Raw genomic sequence first — 21,718 nt, forward strand, 5'->3', positions numbered from 1 at the left:
CAACAATTCAATTCTAGTTTTATATAACATTGCTTTAATGCAAAGGTTTGTATGAGGTACAATGTTACCACAATGGTTCACAAGTAATAAATAAACACATCCATCTCTAAGCAATGCCAGTAAAGACTGAATAATGTGACTGAGGAAGAGTGATATGGGCCAACGAGAATGGTCAATGAGTCACATTAATCAATGTCTTAAAGAAAAGTCAGCTGCAGATAAATGGGTGGATCTCCCTTGAGTTTCTGAAACACAGGCAGTGATTTAAAACACAAGCATCATTACAAGAGTGGAAGAGTCCCTCAGGAATTATGTGTGTATACATGAACTTAACAGAATCCATAATGCTAGATAGTGGTGTTGAATTGCCATTAAAGTCTGGTTACTAAGAATGATATCAGATGTTGCCAAAAGTTTGGAATAATGTACAGATTTTGCTGTTTCGGAAGGAAATTGGTACTTTAATTCACCAAAGTGGCATTCAACTGATCACAAAGTATAGTCAGGACATTACTGATGTAAAAAACAGCACCATCACTATTTGAAAAAAGCTATTTATGATCAAATCTAGACAGGCCCCATTTCCAGCAGCCATCACTCCAACACCTTATCCTTGAATAATCATGCTAAAATACTAATTAGGTACTACAAAATCACTTGCCATTATATCAAACACAGCTGAAAGCGATTTGGTTCATTAAATGAAGCTTAACATTGTCTTTGTGTTTGTTTTTGAGTTGCTACAGTATGCAATACACTGGCATGTCTTAAGGTCAATATTAGGTCAAAAATGGAAAAAAAATAAACAGCTTTCTCTAGAAACTCATCAATCATTGTTTTGAGGAACGAAGGATATAAAATGCTTGAAATTTCCAAAAAACTGAAGATTTAAGTCAAAGTAGTACACTACAGTCTACAAAAACAAAGGACAACTGGCTCTAACAAGGACAGAAAGAGATGTGGAAGATCAGATGTACAACTAAACAAGAGGATAAGTACATCAGAGTCTCTACTTTGAGAAATAGACGCCTCACATGTCCTCAGCTGACAGCTTCATTGAATTCTACCCGCTCAACACCAGTTTCATGTACAACAGTAAAGAGAAGACTCAGGGGTGCAGGACTTATGGGAAGAATTGTAAAGAAATAGCCACTTTTGAAACAGAAAAACAAAAAGAAAAGTTTAGAGTGGGCAAAGAAACAGACATTGGACAACAGATAATTGGAAAAGAGTGTTATGGATCTTAACCCCATTGAGCTTTTGTGGGATCAGCTAGACTGTAAGGTGCGTGAGAAGTGCCTGACAAGACAGTCACATCTATGGCAAGTGCTACAGGAAGTGTGATAAATGTTAGTAAGTGTGTTGACGTGAAGATGTAAAAAGTCTTGTAATTGATGTTGGTGCAGCACAGGTGTTTTCTCTTTCCCTCGTCAGTGCTGATCAGAAAATCACTGCTGTTTAGCTGTTTGATGTGGTTGAATTGTTTCACAGCCCTTTAAAATAGAAAATACTCATGTAGAATTCAAATGTTTCGCATGCGCTACAATATCGATTTAATCGCGCATTTAATCGCACATGTGATCCACACTGTGCTATCCTGTCACCGGGGCTCACAGCCCAGTTGATGCGCATCCGTGTCCCACATAAGAAGCATATTTAGCGCTTATGAAGCGAGATGAAAATCATAAGGTTGCTGCATCGCATGATGGAAATGTGTATGGACGTGGCAGGCATGAGAATTTCAAAATAAAGGTGCATCTCAAAAAATATATATATATTGAAGTTTGCACTTTGAATCGATGACATGGTATCGTTGGTGATTTGATTGATGCATTGATCCAATATATATATATATACTGTATATGGACACATTATAGCATTTGGGGGAAAATGTATTTAACTTCATGAAATGAATGTCCCAATGCAAGAAAAAAACCCAAATGTAACAGCCTTACAATAGGCTTTATTTGCTTTAAGAAAGATATACGTTTTAATTATTTTTCTGTTGACATTTACATGTTTTCGTGAGATTCAACCATTTGTAAATACAGTATACACTTGTCAGCTAAAGTGAAGAATGTCTGGTTTCCAATGGGTTTGATAGCCAAAGCATGCAGAGGTATCTATTACAAAACTCTACAAAATATCCAGACACAAAGTGTGCCACTAAATGACCAACACACTGTAAAACAATAATTTCTGCCTTCATCCATTCCGGCACCTAGACAGTATTGTACTTCCTCACAATGACACTATAATTTTCCACCGATGGCCTCGACTGCAGTAAAATGCGTGATTCACAGCTCGGAAAGTGAGGGCTCGCTGGAGTGTTGCTGTTAAAGGATCAAAAATGTGATTTGTCCCTCATGCGAGAAGAGGCACAAATCCTTAAGGGAGGCTTTGACTGAACCAGGCAGATATAAAAGATAAGTGACATTATTAAGTAATTCAAAGATTCTATTAAGGAGAATTACAGTAAATGCTAACTGGGACCTATTACACCAAACAGGATCTATCCATCTATGAAGAGCTGTCGACTGGCCTCTAATTACCAAACATCTGGACCGAAACAACATGTCCATTACAGCTTGCTGTGCCTCTGTTATTGCAGGTGGAAGCACTGACAATTGTTAAACTGATCAAAGGTATAAATATGTTATAAGAACTTATAGTGAGCTTAGACTGGATTTGTATAATGAAAGGACACAACAGTATGGTTTGACCCCATGAAAGGATTGAAAATATGCAAATTCTGTCATCATTTACTTACCCTCAGGTTGTTCAGAACCCATATGGATACTCAAAAGATGAAAAAAAAGATGCAAAAACACCATAAATGTATCATCAAAGTTGGCTAGTGTGACTGATTCGAGAACAGGTTGTTCTTTAAGTCAGATCTTTTCAATGAATTGGTCAGAATGATTCATTCACAGTGCTTTATGATCTGTTCAAGATAGAACGTCAAATGGGATTGGAACGACCTGACAGAATTTTCATTTTTGGGTGAACAATCCCTTGAGCACACATTTACAGAACGCAAATAGCATTTTTGACACTTTAAGTGGAATTATTTCGCTGACTTAAACTGTATGAGAAAAACTGACCTCTTTAGAGAGGCGCGTGAAAAGATCCCCCCCTCTGAGAAAATCCAGAATAAGGTACAGCTTTCCTTCTGTCTGAAAGGCTGTGGGAAAAAGCAACAAAGGTCACATTTAAACAATTTTTTCCCAAAGTTTCAAGATTGGACTTAAGACAAACATAAATGTTCTATTGAGTTACAATCTCCTCCTGAGAGAACAACTCACCATAGTGGAGTTTGACAATGAAAGGATGATTGACTTCTGCGAGAATGTCTCGCTCCATTTTGGACCTCACTCGGTCCCGCACTTCATTAGACAAAAAAAAGGGAAAAGGAAAAAAGAAAGAGACAGAGACAGAACATAAATGAAACATGCAAAGGTTAGTCTAAACTAGTGGTTCTCAACCAGTTTCACTGTTTCATTGTTTTTGCAGAGGACTTTATGTAACTAGATAACTGAATATAAACACAAAGCAGACTGTAGCAAAATGACATAATCCTTCCTCTTTTTTATTTGTATTAATAAAGATATAATGTTAATAAGTGTATTTATTAAGTATTAATAACAAGTTAAAAATGCTTAGAGTGTGAGAATTGTATGAAAGTCCCAAAGATTTTTTAACCCCTTTATAAACCCCTTATAGATTTATATAACCACCTCTATAGAATTATGAAATCATTTTTTAAAGAATCTTTAAAAAAAATTACTTTCTTATGTAAAATGGACCTTATTGCTAAAATCAAAACAAAGTTAGAAAAATAATCATTTAATATAAGAATTTTAGGTATGTTGCTTGGAGGCAACATTTTGCAACAATGAAAATAAATTAATTAAAGACAGGTTTTTATTTATTTAAATATTTGAAGTGAAATTGAGTTAAAATATCTTTTGTGGATGTCAAAATATTTTAGAATTGGTCACTGCCATATATATATACACAGGGTTGGGGAGTAACAGAATACATGTAACTGGATTACATATTTAAAATGCTAAATATAAGTAACTGTATTCCACTACAGTTACAATTCATATCATTGGTATTTAGAATACAGTTACATTCAAAAAGTATTTTGATTACTGAAGAGATTACTTTGCATTTTATTGTCATTTGTTTCATTTAATATTTAGTCCTTTCAGATGGAAAACATTTATACATATAAATGATGTGATCCAAAGTGCATTTGAACCGTGATGAAACACTTTCTTATGATGTGTTACATTCATACGAGCAGACAGAGAAGTAAGTTTGAAGCAGAAGAAATAGAAATAAACCTTGTGTAAACTGTCAGCTTTATGCTAAGCTAAAATGCTATTTCTAGCCATTCTACATGCACATGTTACCAGGCACAATCATGTTTTTTATCAAGAAAATTCACGTTGGATCATAATTTTTTTTTTTTCTAGTAAGACCTTTGATATTAGTGCAAAAATCGTATTGTTTTTATTGTTTTCCTGTGAAAATATCGAAAAATCCTTAAAACAAGATCAATTTGATTAATCTTAATTTAGAAACAACACTGCATAAGATATTTAGGTTTTTCAGAGAATGTATTTTTAACATGTATTATGTCTTACTGTACTGACAGAGTTTTTATTGTGCTGAAGAAGTAATCCAAAGTATTTAGAATACATTACTGATCTTGAGTAATCTAACAAAATACATTACAAATTCCATTTTACAGCATGTATTCTGAAATCTGTAGTGGAATACATTTCAAAAGTAACCCTCCCAACCCTGTATATATATATATTAGGGCTGTCGATTTAATTCAGTGCGATTGATTTTATTAAAAATAACGTGTTAAAAAACACAATTAATCACAATGCCCCTGGATTGTAATAAGAAAGCTTCCTGAGAAATGTAAGCTTGTAGTACCACCTGTTTACTCCAGAGGGCAGTAATTGATATTTCAGCTGTATGAGCAACGCACAGTTTACACAGTGAAGAAAACAACCATCCGGCAGACACACAACCCAAACATGAGTCATGTTCTTGCATTCAAAACATTTGATGGAGCGCAAATTCGAACTAAGGGATCTCAAGATGTGTTCTTAGTATTAAAATATATTTAACTTGACACAGAGACCTAAACATTTTATGTTTATGGCGCAACACACCTGAGACACTACACAAGCATGTCTGACGCAGGTGTCCTTAAACAAGCCCTCATAATAAATCTCAAACTGATTGACAATTTCACTTGTGAAATGGATTGCTGTGAACTATATGCCAATGATTGACTTATGATCAATAATATGATAGAAAACAATACATTGTATTCTACAGCCGCTTTTTGTATTTTCTTATCAATGATTAACTCTTCTGCCACAAGAATGTAATGCATTTTAATATATCTGATAAATATATATAATTGTTTTTATATTTAAAGATAACTATGTATAATTATTTCATCATTATATATTGAATTATTGTTATATGAGGGGCTTTCTCAGTAAATATTTGTATATGCGATTAAATGTGATTAATCGCGATTAATTAATCGGGACATCATGTAATTAATTTGATTACAAATTGTAATCAATTGACAGCCCTAATATATATATATATATATATATATATATATATATACATTATATACATTCTGCACTGTAATTGGCTTTAAACCATCTGCTATAGGAAACAGTCAAATAAATTTGTCACTTAGGTAGCTTTGTACCTAAATTTAACTTAATTGTCAACCAAATCATTAGATGATGGATAATATAAAAAATATATCCACTTCACTGTAAAAAAAATAAAAAATAAAAAATAAATAAATGTAAGCAATTCTTTATAACAAGAAGAGAAAATGAGAAAATATGACTTTCAATGGTTTAAAAAAACGTTTACTCACTAACAAATTTGAATTATATTTTTTGGGTATACGTATAAAAAACAACAACTCTGCAGTTCTCCAGAGCACAAAAGTGTAACCACAGTGCACCATAAAAAAAAAAGGGACAAAAGTGACAACCAGGAAGTATTTTGGCCATCTTATATGTTCATCATGTGCTTGCAAAGTGAAGAAACTGGGTTTGTTACCTTGAGGCCACACAGTGCAATAGAGGGTTAACAAAAGGAACATAAATGTGAAGTATTGCCCAAAAATGTCTCTTAAAAACAAACAATCATTAATATTTATTTTACGCCTAATTTCATTTGTTTTCACAAATGATGAAATGTCAAGCTACCTGTACATCAGAGATGGGACCTGGTGGCCCGCGGGCCATATACGGCCCTCTGTATGACTGAATATGGCCCGTCTGACATAGTGCACACTAATGTTAATGTACGCAGGTGGAACTCATGTCTTTTGTTTGCCTGGATTTGAAATCTGTCATTAAAGATTTTAATTTGATTCGCAAATACACAAAGTGATCAAAGAGACGTACAGTATGAGAGATACATACACCAGATCTGCTCTCCTCACAGATGTAAAGGGTAAATAAAATACAAGGGTAAAAGGCATCAGGACATTGAATTAGTTGTGCATGGATTACCCACAATAATGAGGAAATTGTTTAAAGAGGTGAACATTGTTAGAGCGTGGATTTGTAATCCGGCTCCTTGGTAGAATGGAGAAATAATGCCCCTTCAAAGTTGCCCATCCCTGCTGTACATGATGGAGTCTACCTTATATTGCAAGATCCTAACAGGTTAGCGATGAATTTGCTCCAGAATAATGCCTTTTTATTGGATGTATAGCCTTTAACATCTACAACAATAGATATGGGGCATGTTTTCTCCTGCCTTTTAAAAGTTGATAAGCCTATTTATTTTGCTATCCTAACTATGCAGGATTATATGTTTAGTTGCATGTTATTAATTGCATTTAGCATTGTTTTTTCCTCCCATCTGCAACACTATCAGAACACACCTGCGATCCACTGTTGGGTCAAGAACCGCTGGTCTAAACCAACCTAATGTGCTGCAAAGATGCTTTAATCAACAAAGTGACAACATTGTATGACATTGTAAGAAAAGCAATTTATATTGTAATAAGAGGTATACATTAAAATCAGGCCTGCAGGACTCCTTATGGACTACTAATCATTGACATGTTCAGTATGAAAACAAAAATCAGGGTGCCAGATGCTTCATTTGTCACTGGACACTTAGAGTTGGACATATTTTGTAACAGCTGCTGCATTGCTGTGGTCTGACTGTGAGGTGCCAGTCACCTAAAGTGTTATTTTCATTCACAAGTACATAAAGAACTTGCTAACATCAACCGCCGAGAGCGAAGACTTTGGGATGTAACCATGGTTACACCAGTGAATAGGTTATGTGGGTTGCGAACAGGTTGTGAGACTACCACTCATAATTGAACATTATGAATCACTACAACAACTGCATTCCTACTCAGATTTGAGTTTATTGTGTAAAACGAAGGGATGAATCACAACAAATGTGTGATAAAGAAAGACAGTTAGCTACTTAAGACTTCTTGTGGTAAGCCTTGAGTTCAATTCATTTTCTCTGTTCCAGGGAAGTCGCTATGATTTGAAGTGTGCTCTAGAATAGTCACTCAGAGATATTTTTGGGGATCTGAGTGGGACTTTTCCCCTATGTTAAACAATTTGATGATACAGAAAAACAATCAGCCAGACAGCACTTCAAAAATGATCTCTCACTGCTTATCTTAAAAATTAATGATGCATTATCATTTTCCGATCACCAACCAAACACTTGTTAATCTACAGATGATCAATAACACATTTAGTAAATGATTGGAGGGTTTCAATCATCTGCTGCTCACTTATGCGTACATCAACTCTATTGTCCGTTCCTTCAAAGAGTTAAAGGGATAGTTCAGGCCTTTTTTGTCATAAATTCTCCTCCCTGCCCATTAGAGGGCAATATGAAAGAAGGATGTGAATCACCATAAACAGGAGGAGGAGAATGAGAAAGTGAAAGTAAAGTGGAGAGTGACTGAGCAGGGAGGAGAATTTATTGTAAAAAAGGACTTAAATCACCCACACCTATCAAATTGCTTCAGAACATACGGATTTAACCACTGGAGTCAACTGGAGTAGGCCTACTTTTATTTTGCCCTAATGTGGATTTTGGAGCTTCAAAATTTTGGCACCCATTCACTTATATTGTATGGACCTATGGAGCAGAAAAATACTTCTAAAAATCTTTGATTGTGTTCTGCAGAAGAAAGAAAGTCATACACATCTGGGATGGCAAGAGAGTGAGTAAGTGATGAGAGAAATTTCATTTTTGTGTGAAATGTTCCTTTAAATTTATATATGATCCTGCTGTTCAGTTCAGTTTTGAGATCCTTCAATAATTTGGATTTCATTATAATGGCTAAATTCAAAAGCCTTTTTCACCTGTCGTGTTGCATTAATCACAATGATTGATGACACGCTAATATGATACTGAAAGCTGATTGGCTTGACAAGTTACTTCTGATGATTGGTTATACTGTATATTCAAAAAGAGGCAAATTTCATATTGCCTTTTTCGGATGGAAAAAAATGAGTTTTTATAGACTTGTCTCAGCTATGGTGCATGAGAGAAAAAAAATCGGAAAAAACAAACAGTTTTTTTAGTGCTCACCCGCATTTACACACGCTCACAAACATACATACACGTGCACACACATGCATACACAAATGCACTACCTTATTTAAGTCACTGCAAAATGGGCCATTGGAAGAAGTTGGAGAGAATCACATTTTTGGAAATGGTAGGCTATGATTTTTGACCACTTTTGTTATTTTGATTTTATTTTTGTTTTGTCTGAAGTGTAATTTCTATTTTAGAAATATTTTTGGTTGAATTTTTCCTTGTTTAAATAGATTAATAAAAACTTTCAAAATTGAAATTGAAATTGACCTGTAGAAGAGAAATGTGTGCCGATACAATTACTGTTAATACTAGCAATGATTTGTGCGCCATTACATGAAAATTATTAATACAACATACATTTTCTATCATTTAACGGTGCGTACATCCAAATTCTGAAGACAATCACATTTTCCATTCATTTCTCATCCTCCACAATATTAATCGTGGCTATCCACTTTGCTACAGCAATCGTGAAGCTGCATTTACATGATTCATACTGCATTGAACTCCATATGAAAAGCGCTTGCAGAGAACGTCAAGTTTTGCTTTTAACGCTGGCACTGCCCATGTAATGATACTTCATCCACTGTCTGGAACGGAACGCCAGGGAAATGTTGATGCTTCGCTGCAGCGGATCGTGTGAACGTGGCTTCTCACAAGTCCCATCTCAGCTTGTTTTGTAAAAAATCTGAATAGATGTTGTGTGTTGTGTGTGTGTCAGTCTAATTGACCCCGGACACATTGCAAAGGTTCTGCCTTATTACAACTTGTGCTCAGAATTAACACAGAGCAAAATAAAATGTTAGAATCTAATGTGAAAATTGGTAAATGCATTAATCGTGTTTAAGAAAAATAATGTGTTAAACATTTTAAATTAATTAAATGCATTAACGTGGTCATTTGTTTTCCGTTGTATGCATCTGAGTTATGCAGATTAATAGATACTGTTAATTCATTTAACAACTGTTAATTAAAACTGTTAATTAAATTGTTGTTACTTTCATTTAGAATTTTTGAGGAGGCTCAGACTTTCTTGCCTCCTCTGATGGACCGCCACTGTAATCTGAGGGCTATTTTACCTTTAAGTGTTGCCTTTTTTAAGACCTTCATGGCATAGAGTTGTCCTGTGTCGGAGCCTTTGATTTTTCTCACCAAGAAGACCTGTAAATTGAAAAGTCAAAAATAAATAAATAAATACAAATTTCACTCATTTTAGATGTGGCTGTCAAAATCCTAAGTCATACTAAAGCTAAAATTCAAATTCAACATAAAACGGCATTTGCAACCCATTTTACTTCTGCATTGTGATCGACAGAATTACTGAATTACGATGAATGTACATCGCCTGTCACATCTAATCTTAGTTATGTTATACGTGATTCTGCATTACAGTAACATCCAGAGGATAAGTGTAAGGGCAGTTTCACACCGCACACACAAACAGTGCATAAGCAAAGCGATCGATCGTGTACCTGTGCCTGACATTGAATGTCTTTAGGTAGCTCCGGTAAATGTAGTTTCTTCATTAAAGTAGACTGTGTGAATAGCTTTATAATGCCAGTGATTACAACTGACGCTATAGGCTGTAGCCTTTATCCTAGTTTTTAGCATGCCTGCTTCCCACACTAGAGACGCCAGTTTGAATCCCGTTTGGGGCGGTTTGAGCAGGACCGGTTACAGTGGTGCCGTGACCCGGATGGTAGTGAGGTTTAGGGGGGTGAGTGTAGTGGTAGCCAGCTGGTACGTGCTGTGCAGTGTGTGTTAACCTCACTCCCCTGGCCTCAAGTGGCACACTAGTGACTGATGCTAGAGGCTGTAGCATTAAGCCACATTGTTAGTGCACCCACCTCCCACACCGGAGACACAGGTTCGAATACCCTTCGGAACGGGTCGAAGTGTTAAAATGAGGCATATAAAAGTTACATTGCAAAAAATGTAGTTACAAAGTCATTTTATTTCTATGAGATTAAGTTGGTTTTGTCTTGAATAATTTCTTGAGAATTTGAAAAAATGTTTACTAAATTAACACAGATATAATTTATACAGTGGCATCAAAATTGGTTTTGAGAATCAAGAAATTTCAGTTACATTTTCATGTATCGTGACAACCCCAGTTTGAAGCTTACCTTTCCATACGAGCCCTGTCCCAACACCTTGAGCAGCTGAAACTGTGTTGGATCTGCTTTCTCAAAGCCTTCTTTCACATGATGGCTGATATCAAACTCCTTTAAGATACTGTCATCCTGAAAAGGCAACAGATGGCACATGCTCAACTTAGAGGAAAATAAACAAATGCTTTTACCATAATGTTGTGTATTTAAGTATATTTTGAGGAATGATATCAGCTGGCATTATGAGTAATAGTCAAGGATGGATTAAGAACTGAGAGGCCCAATGGGCCCCCCATGACGTGTCACGTGACTACGCTCACTTGAATTCGCTTGCCAGATTTTGTTGCATTTTTTAAATTGATGGAAGAAAAGTTTGGAGCAATGTCTTACACGACCAGTTATATGTACTTTTTCATTATGAACTGATCCAAAATGATACGTTATTAATAGGGATTAGCATGGTATTCAAATACCAAAATCACTATTCGGTGATTCTGCACATGTTTAGAGGTCTTCAACCCGAACTGAGTCTGACAGTACACAACAAACCTACAGGTTTTGGACCAGGTTCGGGTAGGTTTTTCAAGTACAATGTACAAAATTTACTCTTAGATTTACAGTTAATCACTGGCAGCAATTTCACCAGCAATTTACTGCAAATATACAGCACACTTCATGTAAAGCTCAAATGCAGCTTTTTACTGTATTCATCAAATACTGACAGCTACTGTTTTTCAAAGTAATTATAGTACTGTTCTACAGTACTATGTCGTTGCTTCAGCTCCCAGCATGCACTGCGACATGAAGAAATTACATGCATTTTTTTGATGTTTGTTTTGTTGCAGATTTAGTTACTTGTTTTTAAAGGTTTAGGTTTTACATTTTATCGAATTGTTAATTGTCACAATCGTTGAGTTTTATATGCTGAGTGTTGATATCTGTATGTGTCTAGTTAACAATTCACAAATTCACATTAACAATAGACACTCAGTATAAAAATCTGCAATGCAGAACTCTCTTTGATTGCAAATAATTCAGTTATTATGTATTGTATAATGACATAATGCCATTGCCACATTTAGTAGCATTTGCAAGCTATGATCAGACTAATAGTCTGACCTTAAATTTGGGACTTGTCGGGGAAACCGGAGCACCTGGAGGAAACCCACGGAAACAAAGGGAGAACATGCAAACTCCACACAGAAAGGCCCTAGTTGTGCCGGGACTCAAACCCAGGACCTTCTTGCTGTAAGGTGACAGTGCAAACCACTGAGCCACCATTCCAATTTACTGTTTGGGGCTCTTTGGGTTTAGAGGCCCCTGAGCACTGGCCCAATCAGACCCGGTTGTTAATAATAGCAAACAGATCAAGGAGTAGGGTTCAAAGTATGATTATGAGTGCAATACATTGGCATACTGTACTGCATATTGATTTAGTAGGTGCTTTCTTACAAAGCAACTTACAAAATACAAAAAAAGGTTGAATCCCTGCAGAGGGGATGGTCTGGACAGCGCTTGTTGCCACACTGCATAAATGTGCCTGTGTTGTGAAATCCTGAGCGCAGATGAATGATGCAGTCTGCACTGGTCTGACACACAGCTCAGAGGCCTCTTAAACCAGCTTAAGTCACGCAACAGAATAAATAAATGCGCATCAGCATTATCACTTGCGTGATGTGATGATGAGTACACTGAGGATATTCACTGTTCAAACTCAGCCCTTTGATTAAAAATCATTACTAAACTAATCTTTGGGGAGTAAACATTCAAAGAGATAGTTCACCCAAAAATGAAAATCCTCTCATCATTTCCTCACCCTCAAGCCATCCCAGATGTGTATGACTTTCTATCTTCAGCAGAACACAAATAAAGATTTTTTAGGAGAATTTTTCAGCTCTGTTGGTCCATACAATGCAAGTCAACATAGGGGTCAAAACTTGAAAGCTCCAAAAAGCATATAAAAGCAGCATAAAAGTAACTCCAGTTTTTAAATCCATGTCGTCAGAAGCGATACGATAGGTGTGGGTAAGAAACAGATGAATATTTAACAACTTGATATCAGCTGTCTCCTTGGCAATCATGATTTCAAGCTTGATTTAATGCAATAATGCAATAATGATCGGTCCTGTAGAATGCAATTGCAAGGTGTGCAGTGAAAAAGGAGTAACATTTTGGTCCGTTTTCACCCAAAACAGATCAGATCACTTCAGAAGACATTGATTAAATCACTTATGAATAACTTGTGTGCTGTCTTTACGTGCTTTTTTGGAGGGTCAGAGATTTGAACCCTGTTGACTTACATTGTATGGACCTACAGAGCTGAAATATTCTTCTAAAAACATGTCAAAGTTAAAAAAGTAAAAGTTAGCTTAATGTTGTGATATTAAAATGTATGTGGAAATATAAAAATGCATTCCAATTAGATGTAGACATTTTCTAGAGAATATTTTTTTCCTCTGTCCCACTTTACCAGTACTGGTTAAAACAATCTGGGATTTGGTCAAAAGAGGGTCTTCAAAAGTTCTACATCCTAGTATTGAATATTTCTTAATTTTTGCTTTTGACAAAGGTCGAAGACATCCTTTTTTTTTTTTAAAGGTATAATGTTAGGTTAGATCATAATTCAAAGTCTCAAGAATAGTAACATTTCCAAAAGTGTCCCACTTTGCCCATATCCACCATAGTATAACAAAAACTCAAATTAATTTGAGATCATTTTTAATTTATTTTTGTTGGAGTTATGAAAAAGTATTTTAGTGTAGTTTCATTTTTTAACTAATTTCAGTTTTAATTTTTATTTTAGTTAACGAAAATCATTTTAGTTAGTTTTTGTTTTCGTTAACTATAATAACACTTACAAAGGTTTTGTATGTTGGTTTCAATCACCTGCACTGCAAAACATACAATTGTTACCTTTAGGAGGTGTTAACCTTATCAAACCCATAAAACTAGTATTGTTGGTGTAACCTAATATATTCAGGTATATTCAATGATGTTAAATATATAGTTAAAACATTCAAGGAATCTGGTCAAATCTCTGTGTGTAAAGGGCAAGATGAAAACTCCTTCTGAATGTGCGTGATCTCTGATACCTCAGACATCACTATCTTAAAAACATCATTCATCTATAACTAATATCATGAACATGGGCTTGTTATTACTTAAGTAACCTTTGTTAGTCAACACCACTCGCCGCTGCATACACAGATGCTAATAAAGACTTTACTATGCAAAGGAGAAGCCATACATCAACACTGCGCTGCCGACTTCTCTTGGCTCGGTCTCATCTAAGATGGAAAGTAGAACAGTGGAACTGTATTTTGTGTTTGATGAATCCACATTTCAAATAGTTTTTGAAAAACACAGCTGTCGTGTTCTCCAGGCCAAAGAGGAAAAGGACCATCCAAGCTGTTATTAGCATCAGGTGGTGTGTCAGTGCCCATGGCATGGGTAACTCGCACATCTGTGAGGGCATCATTAATGCAGACAGATATTTACAAATCTTTGAGCAACAAATTCTGAAATCCAGCACCGTCTTTTCCAGGGATGTCCCTGCATTTAACAGCAGGACATCTTCAAACCACATACTGTCCGGATTACAAGTGCATGGCTGTGTAAGCAGAGAATGTGGTGCTAGATTGGCCTACCTGCAGTCCTGACCTGTCTCCAATTAAGAATGTTATGAAGCATACAATACGACAATGAAGACCCCGTACAATTGTGCAGTTGAAGACCTGCATAATGGATGAATGGGGGAAAATTCCACTTTCTAAACTTAACAAGCATATGTCTTCAGCGCCTAATTGCTTAATTTACATTTACATTTATGCATTTGGCAGACGCTTTTATCCAAAGCGACTTAAAGTGCCCTTATTACAGGGACAATCCCCCCTGGAGCAACCTGGAGTTAAGTGCCTTGCTCAAGGACACAATGGTGGAGAACGTGGGAATCGAACCAGCAACCTTCTGATTAACAGTTATGTGCTTTAACCCACTACGCCACCACCACTCCCTTAATAAGTGTTATTAGAAGAAATGGTGATGTTTCACAGTGCTAAACACTCGACTGTCCCAACTTTTTTGGAGTGTGTTGTAATCATCTGATTTGAAATTACAGTACATTTTAAAATCTTTCTGTCTGTCTGTCTGTCTGTCTGTCTGTCTATCTATCTATCTATCTATCTATCTATCTATCTGTCTGTCTGTCATCCGTCCATCTGTCTGTCTGTCTGTCTGTCTGTCTGTCTCCTAACCCTGCACAGATATTCAGCAGGCAACCTCTAACTTCAAGGATATTTAAACCCATGTTTTTACTTCCCTCTTTTTTACTTTCAGGCAAAGCTCTGTCAAGCCAACATCAAAGTTAGCCCTCCTTACTCAGGTTCTGTATAAAACCCTCTATACTTTATAGAATTATACTTCTTTATCTCTCCTGCAATGATTGTGTCAAAAATCTATTAACATTTTATAGCAGAGCACTGCGGCCTTGCTGGCATGATTATACTGTAATCAAAAGATGGATCTTTAGCGTAGTAATGTCAGAGGTGCTCTTCACCATCCGGCATATGCGCCAGTGTTAACACACACTTCACTTGAGCTGCAGTCTGTACGTGAGAGTGTACAATCTGCCTCAAGGATGTGAACTCACTTTATTTAGTTTGAATGGAGGATTGGTCTACAGCACAAATAATGGAACATGACATCAAGTTAGAACTCTACTACTTGTCATACAGTTACATATGATCCCATGAGCCTCATTTACTCACTCTCATATTGTTCTAAACCCATTATTTCTCAGTGGAACGCAAAAGGAGGTATTAGTCTCGGTCACTTTCACTCCAGACAATGAAGGTAAAGTGACTGAGGCTACCGGATGAAAATCATAAATTCAATGACATAGAAAACAAAGCACAAGATTTTAGAAGGATATTTCAGCTCTGTAGGTCCATACAATGCAAGTGAATGGTGACTAGAACTTTAAAGCTCCACAAAGAACATAAAAGCAGCATAAAAGTAATCCATTTGCCTCCAGTTGTTTAATCCATGTCTCCAGAAGTGATAGGATAGGTGTGAGAAACAGATCAACGTTTAAGTATATTTGATCATAAATTCTTCTCCCTGCCCAGTAGATGGTGATATGCATGAAGAATGTGAATCATCAAAAGCAAAAGAAGAAGAATGTGAAAGTGAAAGTGGAGATTTATAGTAAAACGTTATTTCATTATTGATCTATTTCTCAACCACACATATCATATCACTTCTGAAGACATGGATTTAACCACTGAAGTTGTATGGATTATTTTTATGCTGCCTTTACATACTTTCTGGAGCTTCAATGTTTTGGTCACCATTTACTTGAATAGGCAATGAATAGACCAACAAGGATGAGATTATTTTTCTTTTTTGTTTGTGTTCAGCAGATGAAAGAAAGTCAGACACATCTGGGAGGGTGAGTAAATAATGAGAGAATTTAAATTTGGGGGGGAACTATCCCTTTAATGTTGAATGTGCAGTCTCACGGGTGTGTTTGTCTACTTTTTATAACAGCTTCGTGGCTCATCAAAACCCCGCCATACCAAGAAAGGCACATATGTCACAATATAATCTATGGTATCTTTGCAAATCTGACACGTGACAACCTGGCTGCGTTACATAACTTGATATGGACACAGATATGGATTCAGGCCTGTCAGATCCCTTCATTGAAATAAATGACTGGACTTAGCTCAGATTTCTGTTCAGCTCTTAGCTGAACTAATAACTATTTGCCATATGATGCATCGTTAATTATCTTAACATACATCAAATTATGGATGAAACAGCATGTAACCTTGAATGGAGAACTAAAAGTGCCACTGAGCGTAGAACTACATGCAGTAGATTCTTGAATTAATTACAGTAAGTCTTGCTGCTTTAAAAGAGTGCAATAGTGAGAAATGTGCAATGAAATGCAGAAATGTGAAGCTTGTAATTTTATAAAAGCACTTTCATTGATTACTCTGTTAAAACTTGTATGGTTTGAGCTGTTGAGTTGTTTAAATGGACATTTTTGTAGATAACTTCTGTTCTAGGCAGATTACAGGGTTTATGTACAGTAATCATAGCAACAAAGTTACAAACATTAGCTATAACGTTACATAGAAAAGGTTAGTAAGATCACATTAAATTAATCATGCAAACAGGCATCTGGTTTATGTCTTGTGGCTATACTTTTGAAACAGTGTGTATTTTAACGTTTACTGATTGGCCCCCATTCACTTAAATTGTAAGTGCCTCACTGTAAACTCCGTCTAGTGCATGGTCATAAATAACAGTCCACTGTTTATGAAAATATCTGTGAAAGCTACAACCCACCTGCAGGATATAAATCTGTATTGATATTAATATTTAACTGGATCAAACATTATGAACTCACTTGTATTGCATATAATGTATTGCATGTAAACTGTGCATGTTAAGATGTTTGTAATGACATTATAATTCATTAAATGCAGAACAATTTGACAATCAAAATGAGTAGTTTTATCTTTCAGCTGCAAAACCTGATGGGATCAAAACCAATCTTATGGTCTGTGTCTGTGCACTAATTTACTCCAGACATTTAATTTCCAAACCACATTGTATGCTGACTATACCTATCACTGTTGTTAAAATAAAGTCAGTTCCCTAGGGCTCTGTGACTGCAGACAGTCTATATCTGCAGGAAAGGTTAATGGAACCTTATCAAAACAGTGAGAGTCAGCATCTAAACTAATAATGCTCAGAATTGCTGACAAGAGTCAAGAAGACATGCATTTATTAAAGTGGTGATAAAATAACTTTTGCAAACAGTGGGATTTCATTATAACCTGTGCATAATAACCAGAAGCAGCCAGATAATTATAAACAGAGAACAAATATTTCTGTCTTTCTAATGGACCAATGGTGTCAGTCATTTTGAGGTGACTTAATGTATAAAACCCTTAATATACAGGGTTATATTGTTTATTCGGAATATGCGGATTACATGCACTACAGGAATTTGTGAAAATTTTCCAATGGCATGAATACGTATTTTTTCATATTAACGACTGTGGCAGGGCGGAGGGCGGCGCCGGGTCGTGATCCTACACACCCGGTCCCGTATTAGGCTAATCAAGCCTCCCGAGAGGGATAAGGGTCTGCGGCCATCGTCCTCTTTCAGGCGACTGGACTCTTCGTCCCCCGGCAGATGGCCGCGGCTGCTCCGTTGGGGTGGACGGTAGTGGCGATAACTCTACTACGGCGTATCCCTCCTCCTTCCCGGGTTTCCGGCACCAGTGTAAAGGGATCCATGGAAAGGAGGAGGCAAGAACTGGCTTGAAAATATAAATAATATTTTAATTAACAACTTAAACAAAAGACAAACACACACATATGACGGACATGTCTGTTAACTATCTCTCTCTCCCGCACGATCCTCTGCAGTCGACCTTTATCCCTCTCGGGAGGCTTGATTAGCCTAATACGGACCGGGTGTGTAGGATCATTACCCGGCCCCGCCCTCCGCCCTGCCACATTGACATTCTAGAATACAAACCTTAAATGGAAAACGATGTGCATTAAACATGGTCACTGAGTTGTACAGTACACTACATGCAGTACTTTGTCAATCAATAAAAATAGGCAGCATATAGATTTCCATTATTTCAACCCTGTTCTGGCAGTGGAACCTTCATGCAATGTACTCTCAGTTCAAAAAGCTGTGTCTAGGGAAAGAGTTGTGTCTGGTTCAGAGGTGCACAGAGCTTTAATCTTTCCCATCAAATCATACAAGGCCTCTTTGTAAATCAGAAATTCATTTCTGTCAACATTGGCAGCATTATACCTGTTTAACACTGCTTGTGGGCACAGAAACCTTACAGACACAATAATGAGTTTTTCTCATACAAATTAATTTTCAAAGAGATTATCCCGCCAACCTGACAAGACCTAGATTGCAGCAGTCTGGTTACGGAAGTAAAAATCCTGTTTATTTTCTCCAAAGGCAAATTGCTTTTCAACAATAAATTATAAATCTTTAAAGACTGACCTACTGTGAGCTCCAGGTTTTTAATCAATGGTATACGCAACCAGATCTCATGAAAAATCGTACATGATTTATGAGGTGGCTATTTCGTATGGTCTCGCACAATGTTGTTCGCATAAACTCAACTTCATCACATGCAAATTCCCAGATATGTTATGCGGAAGCACAAATTCCGCACACGAGGTGTTAAGGACACACTTGTTAATATTATGCCGTTACTCAAATCCCTTATCTAAACTGAACCAATCAGTAGAGTGTGTAAACATGATAGCAAGCTGTTGTGTGTGACAGGAGCAAGTCATTGTCGAGTATTAGATGGAAACGATGTCCAGCGACGTCATTGGCTGTAGTGAAATTCTTAGAATTCAAACGATTGCAGTCGCACAATATCATATGAATTAGCCAAATTTAGAAAAGTTGTACAAATACTGAGGATTTTGCCGTGAGAGTGTGTTGGCATATGCCTCCGGTAAAGCCATTAGTCCACATTATTTCAACTTTATATATTTTTCAATCTAAATTCAATTTAATCTTTAAATTACTGGTGAAGAACTGTACTATGATCTTGAATAGAAACGCTCTTCGACAAAGTGCACCAAAAGAGCTCTGCAGCGGCCATCCACTCTCATAACGCACTGTGTTAGTCTTCCCACACTCTCAAACTACTCGTATATTTGTATATATCAGAATATTTTGCAATAAAATGAAAATGCATGGTTTCTATACTTCCTGTATATTTAACTATACATACAGTAAAATATTTGTACTTTCCATGTGTACATTTCTAAAAGGTAAAACAGAAAAAAAAAATCCTTTGGAAAAGAATTGATCATGTGACGGTGTTTCGAAATGGTGAACAGATACAGCACCTAAAATACACTTTTCCTGCAAATACATAATTTAACCTTAGAATAAAATACAGTTCAAAGACATGTCATATTATTAAAATGGTATTTCTACCCACATACACCAACATCACTTTAATATAAATACACTGTTCTTAAAGACATCAGAAATCAATTTGGGTCCATTTCATCATCCACTGAACATCAGGGCAGCAGGGTGCAGGTGCTGCACAGAAATGCAATGCTTTTGAGGCAACTATTACTATGTATTACAAGTATGTTACGTTTGATTATCAGTGCAAGCAGACATTTGAGAGTTCAGCAAAAACAACACAGGAATGAATTGATGCAAAGTCCAAAGCTGTCTGAAAACTAAACATGAGCACATACTGTTTACAGCTACAGCTGTCTCTAATGACAACAACAACAACAACAATAATAAAACACCCTGTTTCTGAAATCATATTAATTTATTTAATATGAATAATAATGATAATATTAAGAATATGTTTAATATTATTAGGCTAATAAAAATTATAATAATGTCAACTAAAACCATCCTAAAAATCCTCAAGGGAATTTTAGGATTCTAACACACAAAATTACATCTAGATATATTCTGACACATACTGTATCTACTAACGGATTATTAGGATCCCAACATGATAAAAAAAAAAAAAAGTAAATAAATAAATCAACCTCTTTCAGTATCTTAAAACGAATATAGCTCATTTATCTTTCCTGTAGACAAAATATCATTCCAGTAACAGCTGCAGAAGTGTTCTGATAAATATTACAGAACTGCAGTTGGACGATACTGTATTTTATTCAATGAGGATCCTTTAGGATTGGTACCAAATTATGACTGGAAGACAGAGGAAGACATTCCTTTGGATTTTTGACAAGATTTTTGAAATTTTTCCAAAAGAAAACGGAATAACCAAAAGAATCCAGTAAAAAAACAGAAGAAACCAAGAGCTGAAATACATTTGAGCAGTGAAAATATTTCGCATCTGATTTGATCCGATTTCACACTTCCTAAAATTCCATGACAGTCCCGAACGACCGCAAATTGACGTTACCCCATTATTCACAAGCACAACACACCATTATGTCCAAAATGCGACTTATTGGTTAGCATAAGAAACAAATAAAGTGACACCTACCTCTAGTTTGCATAAACTCGAGCATTTGGACCGCGACTTTCTGCGCAGGTACACGGAAAACCATCTTCTCACCGTAAATTTCCGCATGTTCGTATCCATCGTTCCGGTTCACCTGATATCCTCAAATGACAATTTGTCTCTGCCCAGTGCTTAAATCCAGATCAGCGCTCAACAGCAGGGATTTACAACCGCCACCCCTCCCCTCCACTAATCCATAATGCTTAGTTATGAGGGGGGTGAGGTCATAACAGAACAAAACACACAGGTTCAGGAAGGTTTGGCGACGCTGACAGGTTCTCCTCTCGGCCTCAGTTCGGTTGTGGCATGGCAGAGATGACGGGAGCTGTCCTCAGCACCACCTTCAGTCATACTCTACTACACTGTTGAACTTGCGCTGTGAAACCCTCCCAAATGATCGAGCTCCTTAAAGTGATAGTTTACCCGCAAATGGAAATACTGTCATCACTTTCTCATCCTCATGTCAATACAAACCTGTCTATCTGAAAAGCCCAGATTACACCAGCCTGAGGTGGTTAGCTGGACTCCGAGTCTGGCCAAGCTGGTTAGGTGGATTTGTTTGGAGGGTTTTAGAGAGGTTATGGACACTTGTCAACCATCTGCTTGATCCAGATCAGTTAAACCTTAAGACCAGACACAAACACAAAAGGAGAAATTTTAATGAATGTTCACGCTGCTCTTTTCCACACAATGAATGCAAATGGAGACTGATGATGTCAAGAAAAAAATAAAAACTAAAAACACCATAAAATCGGTCTACAAGTCTCAGTGGGCTAGATTTCAAATCCTCTAAAGCCATACAATAGCTCTATGTGAAGAACAAAACTTAAGTCATAATGCACTGAAAATCTTCACATTGTAAGTGCCATA

General features: G+C 36.5%; 1 protein-coding gene across 1 annotated transcript in view; it reads right to left on the reverse strand.

The window, feature by feature from the left end:
* LOC127617782 (ribosomal protein S6 kinase alpha-2-like) overlaps window positions 1-20,952 on the reverse strand; it is a 52,302-nt gene extending 31,350 nt beyond the window's left edge. The window contains exons 1-5 of the mRNA XM_052089854.1: window positions 20,831-20,952; window positions 10,788-10,904; window positions 9,741-9,822; window positions 3,306-3,386; window positions 3,105-3,184 (exon numbers count right to left, since the gene is read on the reverse strand). Of these exons, the coding sequence (XP_051945814.1) occupies window positions 3,105-3,184; window positions 3,306-3,386; window positions 9,741-9,822; window positions 10,788-10,904; window positions 20,831-20,929 (459 nt within the window). The 5' untranslated portion in view covers window positions 20,930-20,952. The remainder of the gene's footprint in view (window positions 1-3,104; window positions 3,185-3,305; window positions 3,387-9,740; window positions 9,823-10,787; window positions 10,905-20,830) is intronic.
* Window positions 20,953-21,718: the final 766 nt, after the last annotated feature.

Source organism: Xyrauchen texanus, chromosome 24 (genome assembly GCF_025860055.1).
Source record: "Xyrauchen texanus isolate HMW12.3.18 chromosome 24, RBS_HiC_50CHRs, whole genome shotgun sequence".
NCBI classification, from domain to species: Eukaryota; Metazoa; Chordata; class Actinopteri; order Cypriniformes; family Catostomidae; genus Xyrauchen; species Xyrauchen texanus.